The sequence below is a fragment of the Cricetulus griseus genome, chromosome 2 (genome assembly GCF_003668045.3).
Source record: "Cricetulus griseus strain 17A/GY chromosome 2, alternate assembly CriGri-PICRH-1.0, whole genome shotgun sequence".
NCBI classification, from domain to species: domain Eukaryota; kingdom Metazoa; phylum Chordata; class Mammalia; order Rodentia; family Cricetidae; genus Cricetulus; species Cricetulus griseus.
Window position 1 is genome coordinate 420,182,375 of NC_048595.1, and position 15,078 is coordinate 420,197,452.

Here is a 15,078-nt window from a genome sequence, read left to right on the forward strand (position 1 = left end):
TCAAAGAGAGAAGTCAAACTGTATGTGAAGGCTGACCCATTTGGATCCAGCCTGAGTTGTGAGGGAATTCCAGATGATAAGGGTTTCATAGGCATCCTTCCAGGCCAGTCTCACTGATGTAGTATGCAAGGTAACTTTCAGCTTAGCTCAGAACTTGGGTGAGTCACAATTTCAGCAAGCAGCAAACACACCACAGCATATAGTCTGCCCCAAATCCATAGCAAATAAGAAATAAAAAATGCTATATTATGTAACTCAAACTTTACTTTTACATGTCTTACACTTTACCTTTCTAGAAGTCAGCATCTGCTATCACTAGATGAGTTTAAACCACCATCAATATCATGATTTAGCATCTATTAAAATGTATTTTCTAATATATGTATGTAATGCATATAAATGTATGTAAACTGGGTAGTTTATGCCTATAGTTATTTATTTGATAATAATGACTTGGAAGGTTGATATTTCTTTGGCACCTATTCATCTTCCATAACTGCATTGACTATGATTGAAGATTTCAGACTCCCCTGTCTTCTTCAATTGAGTGTGAGCTGTCAATGGTGAGAGCCCATATCTTAGTCGACATTTTATTCCTGGGGCATAACAGACTTTCTGGTATAAAGCTGGTGAGCAATAAATGTTTATCGAAGGAATTGAAGAAAGAATAATAACCACATAGATAACAATATTAAAATTAAATGAACCTTCAGAAGAATCTCATTAAAGCAATTTGGAAAGTGATGCCTTTCAAAGAAAGATCCAGTTCCATGGACACTGAACTGTCTCCTATTTTGCTCGTAACTTTTATTCTCTTACTCCAAAGCCTTACCGTTTGAATGCAGTTCTGACTTGTCTGTCCACGTGCAGGTTTAACCTGATCTCACATCTGAAAACAAGTAGCATTCACAGTAACCTCATCAGACTTACACTGAACAATTTTTTAAAACCCTATATATAGTTCATTAAAACTGAGATATTCTGTAATGAATGTCAGTGAAGCAGAACTCTTCAGAACATTGGCATATGACTTCAAATATTAATAAGGAAAACACCTTTCAATATAGTGTGAAAGACCATGTTTTATTCTCTTCTGGTAAGAGCAGGTCAATATTAGTTTATAAGGCAGTTTGTAAAACAAATCTTTTTAACAGATTATAGCAATTTGAGGTTAAGCTTTGTTAACTAATTTGTTATTAGTTTAGCTCCTCGAATAGAATCCAGCCCGTTTGCATCCCAAGCACACTTTTCAGGTCCATGTGCCCTTTTTCTAAAGCAGCTGTCTCTAAGAGCATCTCCATACTTAGTCGTTTCTTCCTCCAGTTCACATTTCACTGATCCATTATTGCACCAATCATTCTAAATAATAAACCTGAATAAGCCACACCCTCTTCCTCATCTTTCACATATGCGGAGGGCCTCCAGGACAGAGGCTGAATGTGACTCAGTGTATCTCTTCTGATTCTGTCTTTGCCTGTTGGTCTCATTTTCCTATGTCTTCCTTCACTTCTGGACTACAGGGAACAATTTGTGCTTTACATCTGTCCTGTCTCCATTCATTAGTAGACATGTGTTCTCTAGCCTCCTTTGTGCCAGTGGACCAGGTGCTGGATATACAGAGATGAATTAAATACAGCTTTTTCTCCAGGAATTCACAGCCTGGTTAGGGAGACAGATGGAACAGTGAAGAACCTTCAACCTGGAGTAAAGAATACTGTGATGAGAAAGTGCCCATTAGAGGGTCTTTCTGGAAATTATTCCGTAGCCTGAGTTTTAAAAGGCAATGCAAAGTGTCGGGGTGGGGGGCTGGGGATCGAAGTTCTCCCTTTAAGTTTCCTGACCTATCTTCTTCTGAGTCCTGTTCATGCTTTATATTGAGATGCTGCCCGTCATGAGATGCTGTCAAAAAAGCTCTTCTGTGCAGCCCCTGACCTCCCACACCCCATCTCCCTTACAGCACATACCAAGGTGTATGTTGTTGTCTTTTCTGCAGCCTCCTACAACAGTCTTTTCAAGCATGTTTCCAATTCCTAGATGTACTAAGCCTTTTCCTTCAATGTTTTGTCGAGTAAACTAATTAATTGTTGGATGAATTAGAGTTGGAATCTTCGAGTGGACATCTTAGCATCATGCAGTCCAGTCTTCCATCATACCAAGCAATAATTGATTTTGTCACTAGATAAGGAATGATATTTTAATCTTAACATGCTAGAAGCAAAACTTTATTCACATGGCTATGTCTTAGAGGGATAATTATTCGTCAGAAGACTGCTATCTTAAATTTAAATTTAAAAATACAATGTATATTTTAAGAAGAGTTTGAAGGGAGATACCCAGCATGATTGGGAAAGATGTTTCTAGTAGATTATTAAATGAAAATGCCAGATATGGAATATCAACTTTTGAAGTGATAATAGGAGCTCCAGAGACTCCCCAAACAATAGAGGCTCTTGCTAGTCCTTTTGGTTGCCCACAAGAACTAGATGGTAAGACCACATTGCTGAGGATACTACACACTTAAGTCTCATGATATAGATAAATTAAACTAGAGCTGAGGTGAAAACTTCCTTCTGATGGCTAGATTTCACAAGGTCAAAAGGTTCTATGAAGGTTACTAGAAAAGAAAGAAAAAGGCAGCAATCTTACATACCTGTGAACTCTAATAAACTACAATACCAACCTGCCAGGCAAGATGTGCCCATGTGTGGTTTGGATTTAAAACCCCCTCTACAGGAGAGACTTCATGTGAGCCTGATTAGAAACTCATGAAATATAGTCATGCCCCTTAGTAGAGTTCATAGCATGATGGTTAGCACAGTTTCAAACTACTTTTCAAAAATGTATGTTTATATTTAGAAAAACCCTACTCAGTCTTAATTAAAGAAGCCCCACTTTCCAGTGACTGTCAATAAGTACAAAAACTCAGTTTCACAAGATGCTAAGCATAAACAGTGGTTGAGTGCTCAGACCTAAATAAAACAAATATGCTGTCCCTACTGAGGCTCTGTGGACATTGCAAAAGATGGAAGTGAAAGAATGTAGGAGGAGAGAGATAGGAAGAAGAACTGCAAAATGCCTTTTTCTGAGCAAAACACAATTATTAAAGTCAGAAACCCAAGCAGCTATAGATGCCTGGCTCTGCCCATGAGTGAGCCAGACCATCCAAAACTAGGCATGGGTAGAGAAGGGGTTCAGGGAACACTATCCATTACTGCTGAACTGTCCAATAGATGTGGAAGATTTTAAGTATTTTACAGGGAGAGGTGGAGTCATTGCCTTTGTCATTTAGTCACTAATGATCCCACCAACTCCAATACATAGTTCTAATCCAATGGTCATACAGATCACCCCGATTAAACTAAATGGGTCTCAACACCAACCCAAAAGTCATGTGTCTAAGAAATGGACTGGTAGTCAAGAGCAGGGCATGAAGGTATAGGAGGAAATAAGAGAATGTGGGAGACTAATAAAAATCCAGTATATGTGTGTATAAAAGTATCAAAGAACCAACTCTTTAAAGAGACCAGCTAAGATCAGATAGTTGAGAGTGGGACTAAGAACAAGTGTTGTCTTCCTAATCACTCACCAAGACTTTCTCAACTTCCAAAAGCAGATCCCATTCATGAAAGCCATAAAGCTTTCAGATTTGGAATTTATGTTCTAAAACACTATTTGCAAGCTTACATCCCATATTATTTTTTCCTGTGTTTTTCAAAGTGTCATTTCCTTCTCCCACTTTTTTAAAGCCAAGTATCTCATTTCATCATAAATAACACAGCCTCTAAGATTCCACATGACAAAGCCTCCAGGTAAGAAATAGCCAGTGCATTTTATCCGTAGGTGCTGACCATTCTTTTTGATAGTAGCAACATCAGGAAGCAGCGAGTGCCTTCCCCTCATGTGGAGTTCAGGTTTCCAGAGGCCCTCATATCATGATGATGTAACACCCATGGCTTATAAGTCTCCTTTGGAGTATCTGTAATTTTATACCATTTTCATCAGATCTATACCCAGAGGAGATTTGATTTTACCATATTTTGTTATGTGATACTCAACAGAGTCTGACAGCCTTTGGATAGCAGTTGACACTAGGTGTCTTTGAAACTAAATCATCCACTTTCAAAAGTCCAATTTACAGTATCCTTATGTTTTTCTATCCTGATGGCTAGAGTTATGCTAGTTTTAAAATATTACTGAAGTTATGATGATCAAATTTCAACATTAATAGTACTTATATCAAAGCTTACCTAGTCATTTCTTTAGTAGTTCATACAAAAGTTATGAAACTAACCCTCAGGTTTGATGCCATGTGTAAGTTGACATATTTAGTAAATAGTAGAAAGAACCATGATCCCATCTTAGTTTTCTTATTGGAGATCTATCATCTATCTCAGTGCTTCTCTACAATCTAAGTGCAAATCCTTAATTAAATATCATTAGTAGAACTAGAGTTCTAGACTATATCATTAAAAGTATTTATTTCTGAGAGGCACTAGATCTGCTATGTGTATAATATATTAAAGTGCCTAGATGTATCACACAGTTGTGAAATATATGTTGCGTACCAAAGTCACAGTAGAAAAATCCTTATTCAGTTTGGGATGATGAGTTACATTGGATGGTGAGGCAACCTTTACTGTGCATTTCCAGCCTGCTTAGATTTATGACTCATTTGTATCATCCAGGTTTAACAATAACCTGACACTGGGAGGTTTTGTATTCCATGTCTATCATCATCAGAGTTAATGGCTTCTGTGCCCACTAACTTTCTTTATACTAATTTTTAATTAGCATGGCGTATGATGAAGAATGAGTCATCTCATAAAATTGTAGGTGTTCTATATTCAGCCTGAGAAAAGCAGAAAAGATCCAAAACAAATACCCAGGTTTTCAGCTTCATTCTTTGCTGTCATTGTGCATATTATCTTTGATTTTACCTGAAAGACAAAGGACAGCAATTTGGAGTTTTAAGCCATTTAGCAGCAAATACTTAAACTTAGAAACACCCCCAGAATACACAAAGATATATGTACTACATAAAACTATGATACTCTTAGAGATCAAACCAAGTTTCTGTTTTGTGGTAGTGTAATGGGTAGTAACTATACGAAGCTTAACTGAGCATCTGTGAAAAGCTAAGCAATATTCATATGCCTAATTCTGTTGTGAAACTGTTTGATTTTTTTGTTCCTCTCTAGATAAGTAGCAACAAAAAATTATGTGCCCTCTGTTTTTATTGAACTGCATGCTTCATTATGATAGGGCAGAACATCTCAAAGAAAATGCCCTAGAAGTACCTGTGCCAAGGACCCTATAAAAATTGAGACTTGTCTGTTTCTCTCTGACCCATAGTACAGTTTTCCTTCAGACTTTTTGCAGCTTCTCCTTCTGCCAATTTTTGACAGTAGTTAATGCTTCCTGCTAATAGCTACAATTGATGACTAGATGTTTTGTGATCTTTCCAATATTTAACCCAAAGACAAGCAATGAAGTATGTGTTTATATAGGACTCCTGAGAAGAAAGATCTAGTCCACTTCATCACTTCCAGCACGTACATCTGAATATCTAGACACGTTCAGAATTTTCTACCACAAGTTCCAACCTAGAATCACCTCATCCATGTCCAAAGCCATCAATTGGTAAAGAAAATTAAGCAAGTATACTTTAACAAACCATTAGTAAACGCCAAGAGTTAGGCAAAAATAGGCACTAATAGCAATTTGAACGTATTTCATAGTCTCACCATTATTTTACAATGTGAAGTAATTGTCTTGTTATAGAAGAGAGTCAACTTTAAAAAGAAAATTCCTTCAAGATATTCCTGCCTCTTTCAAGTAGAATTATGTACAAGTTAAAAATTATCTTATTTCCTATAAGGTAGAATAAAAATGGTCTATCTCATGATTAGATTTTATTAACTCATCCTAAACATCCTGGACAGTGGACCTGAAAGGCAAATCTGTTTGTAAGAATGGTAAGGTGACCTGTCAACATGCTTGCCTTCACCCTTTACATCAGTCACTCTACAATGATGTTTTTCTCTGTAATTTTGCCCCCTCACTGCTCTTTCCTGAAGCAACTGACTTGTCTGAAAACACTAGTCTTCAAGCTTTGTCACAGTCACCAGCTGAAAGACAAATTTGCAAGCCCCTCCCCAAGGAACTTATTTACTATATCTCTTTTAGAGGAAGTATGTTGAAAACATATGAGGATGCAATGAGATGACCAGTGACCTAAGAGCATTTCATTTTCATAATTTTGAGACTTTTTCTGAGAGGGGTTGAAAGACTTTATTGTGGGGATATTTCTGAACTCTTATCTCACGCTCTGTTGTATCTACTCGGTCTTGCTTGGGTCTAATCATTTGTTCTATAACATGTGCTTTAGATGGAGTTGGAACTTGAGTTGCATCTCCTTTGACATCCTCCACAGATCCAAAATGAAGCTCAGACTCACTCTTTTCGCTGATGGTGGCCAAACATCTGCCTCTAATGGAAGCTTTCTACTTACGCTTGCCTCATGGTAGACAGTTGAGGACTATCTTAGTCAACTGTAAACAAGTATTTGAAAAGCACTCTATGACACCTGCTGGCTTTTACTTTCCTATAATATGTTAGTTGTGTCTATCTTTGACCAACCTCTTTCACACTTGGAAAGGAGGTAAGGGGAAAACTCCAAATCATTAAGCAAGTAGATAGAAAATGAGAAAGTGGCTTCTTTTTCCATAAAATCTGTCATGATTTGAATCCTTAGTCCTAGATTTTCTTGAAAATATCATTGGTGACCCAGAAATATGCCAGAACTGTCTGGAGGATTTTCTTCTGTCCGTTCTACTTTCATGTTTCTCCTTAGATAATGGAGGCAATGTGACAGCTGTATCCTGTTTTCTCGTTTCTATGTGGCCCAAGGACATATGTACTAAGGAACCACTTTTTTCATACACTCAAACAAATATTTTTTAACTTTTTTAAAGAGCAAATGATGCCAAAATCATCAAAGCATACACACAATCTTTTTCATGCGCAGGATGCAAGCATTCTGATGGTAGATGGAGGGACAGAAAAACACTCTGTAATTTAAACCAGCTGATATGTGCAGTGTGTTTAAATGTGCACATCTAGTTTTATAAAGAATAAAGAAAACTAACAAAACCTATTAGCCTGCCATCACTAACATAAACTCATTGGTCATTTGTCAAAAATTGTCATCTAACGTTATCAGCAATATTTGTATGGGAATTGATTAAAAGAATATTCAAAGAATGATGAACAAAAACATATTTTAAAATTAAAAATTATTTTAGAAAGCATGTTTTATGATAGAGTATACCCATCTATAAACTATCTGGACAATCTAAATTATTAAAGTCTTACAGAAGCTTTTCCAGAGAAAAGGCTAATTGATTCTGCTTTGTATCTAAATACACTTTGTGTACATGAGTACAAGTATATTGTGGGGTGAATAACATATGACTTTCTCATAAAAATCATGCCTTAAGGTAAAATGTTAGAAGATAATGGTGACAATTTTTATTTGCTTGTTATATAGTACTTACTTGTTTTCAGGAAAAATTTGACAAATGTTACCAATTAGTCATAATAAAGAACCAATAGCAATAACTTAGAATTGGGGGAATGCTAGAGCGAAACACTAAGCTCCTGACACGGGGAATGTTGGAACATACAGATACTCTGATAGATTAAGAATGATCAGAAATGGGCTGGAGAGATGACTCAGAGGTTGAGAGCACCAACTGCTCTTCCAGAGGTCCTGAGTTCAATTCCCAGCAACCACATGGTGGCTCACAACCATCCGTTATGAGATGTGCAGATATACATGGAAGCACAATGTTGTATACATAATAAATAAATAAAATCTTTAAAAAATTTTGCTTATCAGAAATAAGCAAAATATATTGTTTTACTTCTGAATTTCAATGCAGGTTATCTCATTGTGTAGATCCTTACTGCAAGGGTCAACAATGTAATAAAACAATATTTAAACAATAGTTTCTGATATTTAGAGACAGATACTTGGGCTACCTGTGGTCAGATCTAATTCTTTCTCACAAACACAAAAATATGAATCCTTTAACACATCCAGACAGATGCTTAAGCAAACTTCTCAAATTTTGAAACATAGAATGTAACATTAAGCTTAGAAAAATGTTAAAATATGTATGTAAATATGACTATCTTCATATTGTAAGAATCAGTGATAGCACTGATAATGAGCAGGCTAACCCATGTTACATTAATTAACATATTATATATTTTAAAAGTCTAAATAATTGAACATTGGAATGCACTTGCTGTGAAGTTTTCTATGAATTGAGTTTTCTATAGTATTTAGTTTTTTCATCAAGCTATTTCCTTGCTACCCTAGTTTGATTTTTCTTGCTGTGATAAAACACTGGCAAAAGCAACTTGGGGAGGAAAATATTCTATTAATTTTTATTTAAATTGAAAACAATCTTAGTATACATACCAATCCCAGTTCCCTCTCCATCCCATCCTCCTATCTGCCCCCCATCTCCCCATCCCACCCCCATCCACTCTTCAGAGAGGGTGAGGCCTCCCATGAGGGATCATTAAAGTCTGTCACATCATTTATGACAGTACCAAGCTCCCCCAGCACCCCCCCCAACTAGGCTGAGAAAGTATCCCTCCATAGGGAATGGGCTCCAAAAAGCCTGTTTATGCACTAGGGATAAATACTGGTTCCACTACCAGCAGCCCCACAAACTGTCCAAGCCCTAGTTGTGGGGAGGAAAGTGCTTACTTCATCTTACAACTTATAGCCCATCAAGAAAGGCAGAAGCAGGAGCCTGGAGGTGTGGGAAAATTGAAGGAGAAAACATGGAGGAATGGTGCTTACTGGTTTGCTTCACCCTACTTATCACAGTGCAGGTCCACCTGAGCCAGGGTAGCACTGCCCACAGTGAACTTGACCCTCCTACATCAATTAGCATTCAAGATGTCCCACAAACATGCCAGCAGGTTGGTTTAGGCAATTCCTCAACTGAAGTCCCATCTTCCAACTGTGTCAAGTTAGCAGTCAAGGCTAGCCATCACAAGTCTACCCTCTGGGAACTTAAAACACAAGTACAAATGTGAATCCAAAACTTCCATTAGAATTCAAGTAAAATGCATCATCCGATTTTAATAGTCAGTTTTGAATACAAATGAGTATGATCAAACAGTGTCATCTTTGATGCAACAAGCTTTTTCCTCCAAAGCAGGAACACCCTTTTCCAATCATACTTCCTGTCGCAGTGGTTTTGTCAGGATAATGAGGATTGACATTTAATAGACCGTTAGACTGCATACATTTCAAACTTAAGAACTGATGTCTGAGTAACCTGTGATTTCTCATGCAGTTGGGTAATAATTTGTAGGCAAGGACTTGGGTTTAGTTGTGATTGTGGGATTAAGTGAAATTCACATGCTTAGGTAGCCCTTTTTCCAAGATCAGTTTTTTTAGTAAATTTTAAAAGGTCCAAAATTTTAAGGCGTTGAACACTCAGAAATCTATACTGTAAATGTCTAGTTTCTTAAAAACAAATGATATGAGTCATCTACTAGATGATCACTGACAAGCATGCTGTCTATTTAGATATTGATCCGTTAGTTACATATGAAGACTTTTTGTTCACTGAGAAATTTGTTCCAGAGAGTCCAGAGAATGATAGATGAGGAATAGTCATATTTAGCTGAGAGTTGTAATTATCATACTGTTGTATTGCTTTTGCTATCAAGAACTCCCAGATATGCTGGAACTATTGATGAGTTTTTGTTGTTGTTGTTTTGGGATTTTTTTCTTTTGTTTGTTGTTTTGTTTTATTTTGTTTTGCTTTTAAAGAGCAAAGTGTACAGTGCTTTTACAGAGAACTTAAGTTTGGTTCTCAGCACCCACACTGTGTACCTGTTATCTCAGTTCTAAGAGATCTGATGTCCTCTTCTGGATTTGGTGGCCACTGTACTTATGTGTACACACCCATACAGAGACAAATGCATGTACACAGCTCAATGTCTCTTTGTTTCTAAATTAAACTTCATTTCTAAAAGACAAAATCTTAACTCCCAGAGTTGAACATACACTACAGATTTAAGTATTTCACAGCTCTTCTTAGACATGTTAATGCGTAGGATATCAGGAAACAGCTACTGGCTGTTGTTTTGTGAGACTTTGTATCACCATGTCTCCCTGAAATGGAAATACCCAGCAGCACAGGAAGGAACTTTGAGAAGGCTGAAAGTGTGCACACTTGTGTGGACTAGCTCCTCCACCTAGTTGAACACTTTACTGTTCTTTCCTCCCTAAATGTATAAACCAAACTAATCATTAAAAGAAAATCAGGCATTTTTAAATAGAGTCCAATTGTATGATATATTTGAATAGGACTCCTCAACTCAGGAGGTCAAATCTTAGAGGAACCTAGAGATGAAAATTAAATATAGTATAAAACCTTAGGTAGAACCCTGAAACAGACGAACAAAAATAATGTTGGGTAATCTACACTATAGATTTTATCTAATAATGTGTTAATGATGTTTTATTACCTATAATGTGTCATGTTAGTGAAAGATATTCAGAATTGGAAAAAATATAAACAGTGAGTTTGTAGAAATTCTGTACTAACTGGTTGATTTTTCTATAGATTTAAAAGTATTATGAAACACAAAGCCTACTCATTTTTCAAAAACATACATTAGCAAAGCCCAGACTTCTTTATGTAAACTTTTCCTGTATTCACTATTTACTCTACAAACATACTCTCTCTCTCTCTCTCTCTCTCTCTCTCTCTCTCTCTCTCTCTCTCTCTCTCTCTCTCTCTCTCACACACACACACACACACACACACACACTAGATTTGGGCCAAAGAAGAATATGGAAATTATGAAATTATGATTAGCTCTGTATCCAGAAGGTGGCTATTTGACTCTGGATAATTCACTTCATCTCTAAGATGTGTGAAGATACCATAGCAATTTTAAAAGCACAGTATTTATGTTCTTATATCAGGTAACTTGATATTTGACTGGTACACAGTGAAGAATCAGATAGGGGTAGAATATTGCTGGATCACCTGTATAAAATGGACATACTTAGTTTCTCATGTGTACATACAGGGACGTCCTGAGGGTATGTTCTTCCCATCAGGTTCCATTGCTGGCATGTTTGCCACACCTCTGGGGAGTGCTTATTCAGTCCTTAGTTAGTAATAGCTCAGGCAGGTTTACAAGTAACTCTAATTCATGTACTTCCTGTTATTTCACTAGAAATTATAGAAAAACCACCTAAAATGATTACATGTAATGACTGGTGGTGCAATAAGTGGTGGGATAATTATAACCATAACAAACATAACTACTAATGTTTCCTTTGAATTACTTGCTTTAATTTTGTAATCTGTCAAACCAGGAATTGTTGGAAAAACCCTTTGGCACATGAAATTCTTTGTACATTGTCGATGATGTATATACTCCCGGTTTGTTTATGAGTCCTTCCATCCATGTTTTTAAAGCTAAGCTCTGTCTATGTTGTATAATGTGGTTTTATGAAAGATAAACCAAATACTTCTGGAAACAAATATGGAGGTGCTCTATAATTAGTTTACATGAATGGGCTTGTCTCATTCTTTTTGATATGAGCAAAGAGCATAGGGAGCAAAGAACGGCTTTGAATTCAGAAGTAGGGATAGTGAAATGGCTCAGCAGGTAAAAGTCCTTGTTAGCCAACAGAGCCTGCTGATGATTTGAGTTCAGTCCTGGGACCCACATAATGGTAGAAGGATAGGGCTGGCCGGCTCCATAAAGTTGTCCTCTGGTATACACATGAACACCCTGGCACATGCATGCACATAGGCACACACACAAATAATAAGTAAATATACATTCAGAAACAAAGAAGTGTCTCTTGAAAATCTGGTAGGAAATCTCACTTCCATAACAGCTTAGTTTGTATGTGGCTCTCTAAAGAGCTGGGAGTAACAAGTAGATTGTCCCTAATACAGCCTTTGTTTGGAAGTCTTCACTTTGGCTACTCTTTTAAAAAAAATTGCTCGTGATTTCCATTAAAGGGAATCATTATGTATGTTGTCATCCACTCTGTGGGGACAATAAGCCATCAATAAGACTACATCACTGGCAGCAGCTTTCCAAACTGTTGGGCTGAATCATCCTGTCAGTTACATCTCTAAACTTAGCAGCATCGCCTGTAAGAGAAGGTCATACAGTATCTGCCATTCACCTAAGGTTAAGAAAATGCCTCCCCCACAGTGAATCCACCCTGTGCTGTAATTCACAGCATCCTCACTCACATCAATGCTGTAGCATTTTCAGATCCTTCTTGACTTAGTAGTGGAATGATGTCATTAAGCAGAACATGGTTCTAACATTACTGTTCTCATGATTTTCCCTGCAACGTTTATGCTTGTAGAAAAATATCAAACCTTTTCGGTTATAGGTAAGATTAAGAAATGTTTGTTGGAAAATTTAGTCAATAACTTTCATTGCATTACAACACAGTACTCAGAAGAGAATATCTAATTGGATTGACATGAATATTGTTAGAATAAAAGTGCTGGCCATTTTCTCTTCTAGGTTCTCTTTAAGTCGTATTTTTAGGGGTAGTTGAGTGTTGTCTGATAATCGACTATTTCCTCCAGCCGTTTCTCTTCTTGCTTTTTTCTACTTAATTTTCTCACACTACAAATTCCCCCCCCCAGTGCATGATTCTTACTAACAAGTCAATATTTAGACTGTATGTCAAAGACATTTGTTAAGATGTGTCCTGAGATAAGGTTGCGTTTTTTGTTTGTTTGGAGAATATATGTGATTTCGTGGAACGTTCCAGAAATGCTCTGCAAAAATAATGTAAATGTAAAAACTATTGTATCAATACTACCTGTTACTTTTTTTAAAAAATGGTTATGGATAAAGCAAGCCACTGATTTAGCCTCAAATTTTCCCCCATTTTGCTACCAATGCTTGTAGATCAGGATAACCCCAAAGTGGTAACTGACACACACACTTTTTGCCTTCAGGAGACAGTACAAAGCTCTGAAGGATGGCTGATGAGCGGAAAGACGATGGAAAGGCGCCACACTGGACGTCAGCCCCACTGACAGAGGCAGCTGCTCACCCTCACCCTCCAGAGATGAAGGACCAAGGCGGGGCAGGGGAAGGGCTGAGCCGCAGCGCCAATGGATTTCCATACAGAGAGGAGGAGGAGGGCGCCTTCGGGGAGCACGGGTCACAGGGCGCCTATTCCGATACCAAAGAGAATGGGATCAACGGAGAACTGACCTCGGCTGACAGAGAAACAGCAGGTAACTGAGGGCAGCAAGAACTTCTTTGTGCGTTGTAGTCGGGTTACTTTGAAAGTGAATTAATTTGCAGCAGCTGGTCCCTTCGATCTTCAAGGACTGGAGTCCAATCTGGAGAAATTGATGCCCTAGCAAGCCATGCACCAAGCACCGTGGCAGTTAGCCTGACTTCCCCCAACTCAGGGGAAAGTTGTAGCCTTCATCTTGTTTGTCACCTTAATTTTTACTACCCTAATTTTGATACACAAAATACTCAGTGGGTGTATGTTTTGCTATGAACTGTCAGTATCTTAACCCATTGGAAAAAATACCAGTATTTTCTTATTACCATAAGTAACTATGGGCCTGACTAAGTCCAACGAATTGATTAGAAGCTTATTTCTTTTTAGGGTAGGAAGAACTGTGAAAACCACCTCATCAGCCTTCCAAAGGAACAGGAGAGAAGAGAAGGGAGATGAGCATTCATGTTCAAATATAAGGGCCCTTTCACTGTTTCTCAGCTTTCTAAAATTCAATACCCCCGAGGTGTAAAGAACAATAGCATATAACTGATTCTTTTTTATCTTTATTTTTATTTTATGTGTATGAGTATCTGCCTGTATATATGTCTGTGTAGAGCATGCAGTCAGGGTCCACAGAGGCCAGGAGAGAGCATTGGATCCCCTGGAACTGGAGTTGCAGATGGTTGTGAGCCACCATGTGGTTCTGGGAATAAAACTTGGGCCCTCTGGAAGAGGGCTCTAAACTACTGAGTTGCTACTCCAGTAACTACTGTCACACACGTCTTGTTAAAGTACTCTAATTGATTCTATCCTAAATGGCTCCATAAGTATAAAGCATTACTGAGAAGAAATATCCCCTTACAATATAGCATTCTTTTATGTTTCTTTTTAGTAATTCCGAATTTATGTATTTGGACTTACAGACAGAAGCTTACCTCTTCATAAATCTGAACAAACTACAAATAGTACACTAAAGCATTGTCCCCTTCAAAGTCGTCCCTTACTTATTTGAGGATTGGTTTCTGTATCCTATCTATTAAACTGTGATGTGTATCCACTATACACTCTGGTCAAAACACCATATATATATATGGTATGGGGGTATACTCAGTGTTAGAATACATACTTAATATGCATAAGGCTCTTGGTGCAAATTATATGTGTGTATGTATATGTGTCTATGTGTGCATAAACATGCATATATAGGCCTATCTGATTTTAATAAGGAAATAGTGAAGACATTTTAAATGACAGAAGAAAATTTAAAATACACAGTGTATGTTTTTAAACACAAGTTTAATTGTGCATTTTCTACATGCTAAGTGTGGTATTAGCTTCCAAACAAAATCAGGTGCCCAGACTCCATGCATCTGAGGTCTCATAGCATACAACCCCTATATAAATTAATTTGGATACAAATCACATGGAAGTGCCAAATGAGAAGTATGGAAAGGCAACGTTTAAAAGGGATTATTTTTACTCAGGGCAAATTTCCCCAAATGTGTCCTGAGGTACCAAATAAATTCACAGGGATAGACGAAGATAGTATGAATAGTCTCTGAAGTACAGGGTAACTCAACCTGTCAAACACTGCAGAAGCCATTAGCTTGTGGTGGTTCTGTTTCACCATTGGCACACTCTGTCTCTCTCCTAAAGATTGTGTGTCTTAGCCAGACAGTGGTGGTGCATGCCTTTAATCCCTGCACTCAGGAGGCAGAGACAGGAAGATCTCTGTGAATTCGAGG

General features: G+C 37.5%; 1 protein-coding gene across 6 annotated transcripts in view; it reads left to right on the forward strand.

Moving 5' to 3' along the window:
* Map2 (microtubule associated protein 2) overlaps positions 1-15,078 on the forward strand; it is a 281,331-nt gene that overhangs the window by 205,086 nt on the left and 61,167 nt on the right. For all 6 annotated transcript variants that reach the window (XM_035441009.1, XM_027397118.2, XM_035441006.1 and 3 more), the window contains one exon: positions 13,050-13,334. In XM_035441009.1, the coding sequence (XP_035296900.1) occupies positions 13,073-13,334 (262 nt within the window). In that variant the 5' untranslated portion in view covers positions 13,050-13,072. The remainder of the gene's footprint in view (positions 1-13,049; positions 13,335-15,078) is intronic.